Here is a 7,540-nt window from a genome sequence, read left to right as displayed (position 1 = left end):
TGCTTTGTCCTGTGCCTTGCCTGCATTTTTACTGTTCCTTCTGTGTGGAAACTGAGAAAAGTCCATGGCTTCCAAAAAGCGTCTCTTTAGGTCAAAAGCGGTTTTAGACCGGCTAGAGAACAGTGATAGTAAATTAGAACCACTTGCAGAATTGAGTGATAATGATTCGTGGGGAAATTCGTCATCAGACACTGAAACCGATTTTGTGACTAAGCTCAATAATGTGCGAACTTGGCGCTATATTTCACATTTCGGTGTTTTTGGTTTGATTACATTATTGAATTACATTTTTTTAACTTATTATTCTTTAAGTAGCGCTGCACCCTGTAACACTTATGATAGAGCACTGGTACTAGTTATAATCTGGCGTCGATAGGGGTTGTCACTGGTACTGCCTGTAATCAGGCATTGGTACTGGATTGCACTGGTACTGGTTGTCAGGTACTGGTACTGTTTCTAATCAGACGTGGGTACTGGCTGTAAACAGGCATTGGTGTTGACTGAGCCTTGTACTGGTACTGGCAGTAATCAAGCATTGGTATGTGTCCCTAGTATGTGAGATTGTGATCTTCTTCAGAGCTAGAACTGACGGGAATGTATAGTATCTAAATCACTGCCTGAACTGATGGTGCAATATACCTGTAATAAATTATAACTAAATACTCAACTGTAGCCTGTGGAAGTTCTGGTGAAGACCAGGTTTACTCAGATTAAGCAATCAGGTTTTTTTTGTAGGATCAAGTTTCATATTAGAAAAGGGATTATCTCTGTTGGTCTACTATGGGTTTTTGCTCGTGGCACTGTAGTAATGAATTATCTTGTACAATCGGTATAACCATGACCCTAACAATGCATTGCCGGTCTCCATTCATTTAGATTTAAGCTGGAAAACACAGTTGATGATTATATCACTTATACAAGAACCTTTCTATATCATTATAGAAAATTATCGTGAGACCATGACAATCAATTACAAATTGGACAGCGGGATATCAAGATAATAATTAGGTAATAATAACCATAATGTCACACGTAAAATAATTATACATTTCTAATTCCCTGAAACGTCCACCTAGGTCATGCTTAAAATTTGCTTTCCTGTCCCATGATTGGTCAGATCTTCTCTGGTAACTGTATAAAAGGTGATCCAGAGGATGAATGTGTCAAACCAAGCTTCCGAGAGAAGATAATTCACATTACAGGGAAGGAGAATTCTGAACAAGATGAATGACCAGGTCTTCCTCCTGCTTCTGGGCTGTGTTACGGGGCTGGTGACCAGTCTACCTCTATCGGCACCAATACAGGTGAGATGATGATCTGGCATGAACAGTACAGGGGACAGGGGAAAACTAGATTTAGGAAAGTATAATATCTAATCAGTTACTGACAATATTAGCTAGTAGTGAAGTGTAACGCTAACAAAAATTGTTTCCCTTTAGTTTTGAATAAAGTGGTGAGGGGTCAGGAATCCTGGCAGATTTTAACAGTCAGTTTCTTGTTACTGTCTGGGTCCCCTGTAGGGAGATTAGACCATTGTCCTGGCCATTGTCACTAGGACAGAAAGTGATGGGAAATCCATCATATTATAGTTGAGCAGAGGGTACGGTATAATCTTCCAATGATGACTGTTGTGATAACATCTGTTTAAAAAAGGATATTACCCTAATGCTGAGAAATTTGCAGGAGGGTTGAGGAGGACTCTGACAGATGGAGATTGGGGGGTTGTTATCTGTTATCATTGCATTAATTTGAAATAAGATATTGATACAAAAAATTCCATTTTCAGTACCATCTACCTGGAGTGAACAAAGCTGGTAAGCTTTTTAACATTCTTCTTTAAAGAATAGAAATTTGTTTTCTTTCTGTTCTCTTTTAGATGTTTTGTTGATACAATTCCTAATCCGAAATCTTAATTCCTAAAAATAAAAACTCCATTAGTCCTGATCAGCCCAATCAGAGAATCTTTAAAATAATTTTTCTTTGTCCATCTAGAACCACCCCTGAGGAAGACTATTCCACATTTTAATAGCCCTGAGGGTAAAGATCCCTTACCTTAAAGAGACCCTTTCACCAATTAAAAACAATGCAGATAAAATCATAATAAATCAATTATTTTAAAAGCTTATTTGCAGTAGTTTATTTACATAAATGATTTAATATTCACATGTAATGTGGCTTTGAACTTGTAATGAAAATGTGACTAATCTGAGAGTCTTTTCCATAGCACAGTCCTCTCCCGTATTGCTTCTCATAGCCTTCTCCTCTTCTGGGAGTGTCCAATTACTGTCTGTGCTGGCCCAGCATCTCTGTCCCTCCCCTCATAAACTTTTATATAGCTGCCCAGTGGAGGAATAAAGAGGAAAGCTATAAAATGTCACTTGAGCAAAAGCTCTGATTCTGCTGACATCACGTACCAGATGCAACTTCGGCCGAGCTTTCGGCTGTTTACACAAGGGAGGTTTTTTATAGTTAATGGTATGCCTAAAATATGTTAAATGCACTTATAATCATATGTATGTTTTTTATTAAAAATAATGGTCCTGCAACAGGGTCTCCTTAAAGCCTTCTCCCTTAACTTAGGTGATGGTTATAATGACATTCAGGGAACTTCACCCACAAACTACAAGATTAAAAGGTTATCCAACCAGAAGTTTCACAAATCAGGGCCAGTTTTTTAGAGCTACCCTTTTTTATTATTATATAATTACATTTTTATAATGAGCTCAAAATTTACACAAAATTATTCACTTTTTTTTTTGGTTGCAATTATTTGACAAAATGTGCCTAATGGGTATTTTGTATTTGTAGCCTCAAAGAGTAGAGGCTCAGAAGTACCTCAAGGGATCTTCAGCAAGATATTGCACGCTAATAAAGGTAATTATTCTAAATCATAGGATTCTTTACTGCAATATGAGAGTACTAGGGCCATCCTGCAATCCAATAGACAATAGGGAATTCTAATGAAAAAAGTTGAGTCTAACGGATTCCTCCAGATGTACAAGTCTCCCTCTGTGCCTATTGTATTCTGTTGTATACTCCTACATTCAGGGGCGGACTGACAACTCATGGGGCCCCCGGGCAATAGGGGATCATGGGGCCCCTGTGTCCTCGCCCACACTCAAATCACACCCAAAAAAGCCTATGAAAGGTACCAGGGACATCTCATGGGGCCCCCTACTAACCCCAGGCCCTCGGGCAGTGCCCGAGTTCCCCAATGGTCAGTCCGCCCCTGTACTTGTATTGTACTGCATCTGATTAGGTGCAGCTGCTGTTAGTTTGAAAATTTTCTGTCTGGATTCTTTGAATTTTCAATCAAAGTTCGTCAGGTGGAAGGGGGCCAGCAAAAACAAAAACAACACTTCCTGCGCTCAGGGACCCAGATCAGTAGTGGGCGGATGGAAAGTTTGTCCATTAACCCATCAAAGGTTGTGCAGCTCTAACACAAGGCTGGGAAAGCCCGATATAAACTGTAAAGAAGAACAAAAACAAAATCGCACCAACCTTGAGCATTACCTCAGCAAAAAAGAGTGAATTTATTGAATTAAAATATATACTCACAAAATTGGCAATATATAAGGCATATAAAATCCAAAATCGAAACACTGGAATAGGAGACACGTGCGAATCCCATCGAGAGGGGAGACTGTCCGGGTGAAGCTGACGAGTTTCAAAGGGAGATCCCTTCTTCTTCAGAGCCAGCACAGCCACCCATATTGCAAACTTCAGTCAGCTCACAGTGTATGGGCAGGTTAAATCTAATACATTTTAGTGCATTAACTGTAAGCAAACTTTGTATTTTTAGATAGTGAAACACTCCTGTATGGAGGTGACATTCTGGTACAGACTGACCGCAGCGCCATCAACTGTACTTCTTGCCTTTGGCCTAAAAGCGATGATGGCATTGTTCCTGTTCCCTACATCATATCATCCAAATACAGTGAGTTCCCTCTTCATTCTCTTACAGTGAAACATTCATTGCTATTTGTTATTTGTAGAAACCCAACCTTCTATCTCTGTTTCCAGGTCCCTATGACCTGAATATGATTGCACTCGCCATGACAGAGTTTGAGTCATTGACTTGTGTGAGGTTTGTGCCTTTTACAACGGGAGACAATTATCTCAACATCTCACCTGAAGATGGGTAAGGTTGTCTTGTCTATTGTCCGATAGATTTCTCTACATAAAGTTAAACGGTAGGGAGCATCTAAAACTTTAACACCTTATACTTTACTGCACCTATCTGTGCATGACAGTTCCTCTTTTTCTATTTCCTCCAAAAACACTATAGAACTCCTCTGTACATTTGTAGATATAAAGGAAAGTCACAGGCCAACAACAAGGTGTTCTTGGTGGTCTCCTTTCTCTTTGTACCTAGCAGAAACAGCACAGGGGCGTAGGATTTGTATCCCAGCACTGCATACATTGAGTAGCTAGTAGAAGAATGGTAGTGACTGAGGGGGAGTAGGGCTGAGTGTCAACAAACTCAAAGGATTCCACCTAAAAAACCCATAGTTACAATCAAAATAAAACAAACTGCATCTGTCCAAAAGTGGGCAGTGGATCCAGTACTTGGAGTCAGCACAATGTTACTTATCTCCCAAACACCATAGTCCTTACTAGAGTTGGGCTCATGTATAGGGATACACCTGCCGTTATGAGTTAGAAAGTTTAAAGGCTTAGTACAAACTGATGTTGATTGCTTTCTTTCTGTAGCTCAGATTCAATCATTGTGTCAATTAAACCAGTTGTCTTTAGTTCCTAAATTATATTAAAGCATAACTCTTTTGAACTGTATATTTACTATTTTTAGCTGTTACTCATATATTGGAAGAACTGGTGGAAGGCAGACAGTTTCATTGGGTGGTGGCTGCGTCTATAGGGGGATTATACAACATGAACTACAACATGCCCTGGGCTTCCACCATGAACACGCCAGAAGTGATCGTGACAATTATGTTGACATCAATTACCAGTATATCTCTGAAGGTAATGGGGACATTTACACAAAGAGAATTTAGCCTTGTTTTCTAAAAAGAGACATTACCACTGCTTTTGTCTTGTTACAGGATACCAGGGTGATTTTGCTAAAGCGGACACCAATAACCTGGGCAGTCCATATGACTACGGTTCAGTGATGCATTATGATGCGTAAGTCATGACTTTTGTGTTAGCTATTGAATTACCCATAAATGAGAACATATTTTAATGGTAATATGTCGATTTTATCTCCATTCAACACTTTCCAGCTATGCATTCACCAACACTTCAAACCAACCCACAATTGTCCCCAAGCCTGACCCCAATGTGCCTATTGGACAGAGAATTGGGCTGAGTGCCTTGGATGTCCTTAAAATTAACCGACTTTATCAATGCAGTAAGTTTCTGTACATTCCAATTTTTTGAGTTTTAAACATTAGAAATTATACTTTTTATAATTGCATTTTAACTTAATTTTTACAGTTTGGAAAAAAATGTTTTAACAAAAACAAAATGTTCACTTTTATTTCTGGGCCCAACTAGGGGGGCACACAAAAAATAATGTACTCATAAGTGGTAATCCCATGCATATCAAATTCATTTAGGGGGAACTTGTAATATGTTCCAAATTGCTGTAGCCACTGCCCACTGCCCGGTGACAGCAGTAAGGGCAGAAGTTCCTCGTACCAGCTGTCACTTTTTAAAAACCGTGTGGCCATGTGGGGCTCAGCTAGCCCTGTCATTCACTCAGTTTTCTTTTTATGAATGAACCACAAGTCCCGATAGCCTTAGCGGCTGTGGGTTTGAAGCTCTCAATGAACTACCATGGCGCTGTGGAGCACCATAGTAGTTCATTGTATCTTCCTGTCAGTATATCTGCGTGCCCGTACATCCCGTACTGGCAAGGAGATATGCTGACAGGTCTGAAAGAGACCTGCATGGCACCAGCGATCCACCAGTCACTGGAGCAATACTTTACAGGTTCCTCCTACACATGATATTAAAAATACATTTTTATTACCTGCAAAAATATGTGCATTTATTATTTTTGGTCAAAATGTGAACTTATCCGTTGAAGGATTACTTTTTCATCATAAAGGGGTTAAGCTCAAGGTTTATTTGATTATAAGTTCAAAACTACAGCAGTTTTAATCTAACAGAAGGTTAATACCCCCTCTCCTGTTTCCCACAAATCCATTATTAATATGATTATTAATCTATTCCTCCAGTAACTAAATACAATGTATATGTCTATTTCTTACTTCTCAGGTGTCTGCTCTACTTTGCTTAATAGTAATACAGGAATTTTCACTTCTGCCAACTATCCCTTTGCTTATCCTGATAATGCTGACTGCGTTTGGCTGATCAGGGCTCCATCAGGGCAGGTAAGGAAACAGGAATGAAGACATGCAAAATGTTGACCTTAAATGTCTAGCAACCTAGCTGTGAAAACAAACTCCCATCTGAAGATTGTTTTGTAGATCACCTGAAATTTACCTTTTAAAAAAAATGAGACTTGCCTAGTGTACAGCCAAGGAAATGTTCCAAATACTACCTACCTGAACATCACACTTTTGTACATTGAAATAAATATAAGACTACAGCGCTTTGTCTTGTTCTATTTTGCCACGGTGAAAGACTTTTAGAGATGGTGGTGGTTTGACGTTATGGCTAGGCCAGAGGTTGGGAGTAGGCCCTGTAAGATGTAATGTCTCTGAACCTCATTCTGCTTTAACCACCAATGTCTCCATATGTTGAAATAATACTTCCCTTCATTATGGCCCACTTTATAGTCTTCAGACTATCATGACCACTTCATGGCTGGGAGTCTATGCTGGCAACTCTGATGTGCTAAATTTCTTTTACCCCACATCTGGTAGTGAGGAGATTGTTGGAATGGAGATTTTAGCAGGAACAACATGGGTCTTACAAGTATGTTACCAATAGTAATGATATTGCAACATCCAAAGACGTAGGGGTTGATTTATTAAAGGCAATTAGACTGCACTTTGCAAAGTGCAATTGCACTCTGCAAGTGCAGTTGCTCCAGAGCTTAGTAAATGAGCAGAAGCTCTGCTGACTTCCATCATCCAATCATGTGCAAGAAAAAAAAGCTGTTTTTTTTATTTTCCTTGTATGTGATTGGGTATTCTAGCCAAAGGGAAGCTTTACCTCATTTACTAAGCTCTGGAGCAACTGTACTTGCAGAGTGCACAGTCTATTTGCCTTTAATAAATCAACCCAATAGCATTAGATCAAAGGTTTCTTCGACTTTATTCAATATAGTATTAAACTAAAGACTTCCGTTAAAAGTTTCTTCCCCCAAATGTGTCTTGTTTAAGCCTATTTTTCTCATTGAAGAAACTACCAGCAATGAATTATAGATGAAAGAAGGAGGGCGTTCAGGATTAACGCGTTTCGCTACCACTGCTTCATCAGGATCCCCGCCAGCAGAAGAATTTACAGCAACTATATAAATGAAAATAAATTTAAATCTACTATACAATCAATATACTATAGTAATTATACATATTTATAAAAATTCAATAACAATGGAGATAAT

At 39.0% G+C, this 7,540-nt stretch overlaps 1 protein-coding gene across 2 annotated transcripts in view; it reads left to right on the top strand.

The window, feature by feature from the left end:
- The first annotated feature begins 1,223 nt into the window (after nt 1-1,223).
- LOC149439237 (embryonic protein UVS.2-like) overlaps nt 1,224-7,540 on the top strand; it is a 62,195-nt gene continuing 55,878 nt past the window's right edge. The window contains exons 1-9 of one of the 2 annotated variants that reach the window (XM_089659302.1): nt 1,224-1,304; nt 1,787-1,814; nt 2,809-2,874; nt 3,803-3,937; nt 4,024-4,141; nt 4,811-4,986; nt 5,067-5,148; nt 5,247-5,374; nt 6,247-6,362. In XM_089659302.1, coding sequence (XP_089515428.1) covers nt 1,224-1,304; nt 1,787-1,814; nt 2,809-2,874; nt 3,803-3,937; nt 4,024-4,141; nt 4,811-4,986; nt 5,067-5,148; nt 5,247-5,374; nt 6,247-6,362 — 930 coding nt within the window. Of the gene's footprint in view, nt 1,305-1,786; nt 1,815-2,808; nt 2,875-3,802; nt 3,938-4,023; nt 4,142-4,810; nt 4,987-5,066; nt 5,149-5,246; nt 5,375-6,246; nt 6,363-7,540 lie in introns of those variants that run through there. The other variant, XM_089659298.1, reaches the window with a different exon arrangement.

Source organism: Staurois parvus, unplaced genomic scaffold, assembly GCF_062004578.1.
Source record: "Staurois parvus isolate SC_StPar_1 unplaced genomic scaffold, SC_StPar_1.0 ptg001146l, whole genome shotgun sequence".
NCBI lineage: Eukaryota > Metazoa > Chordata > Amphibia > Anura > Ranidae > Staurois > Staurois parvus.
The sequence above is the reverse complement of the archived record's forward strand: the minus strand, read 5'-3'. Positions and strand labels throughout refer to the sequence as shown.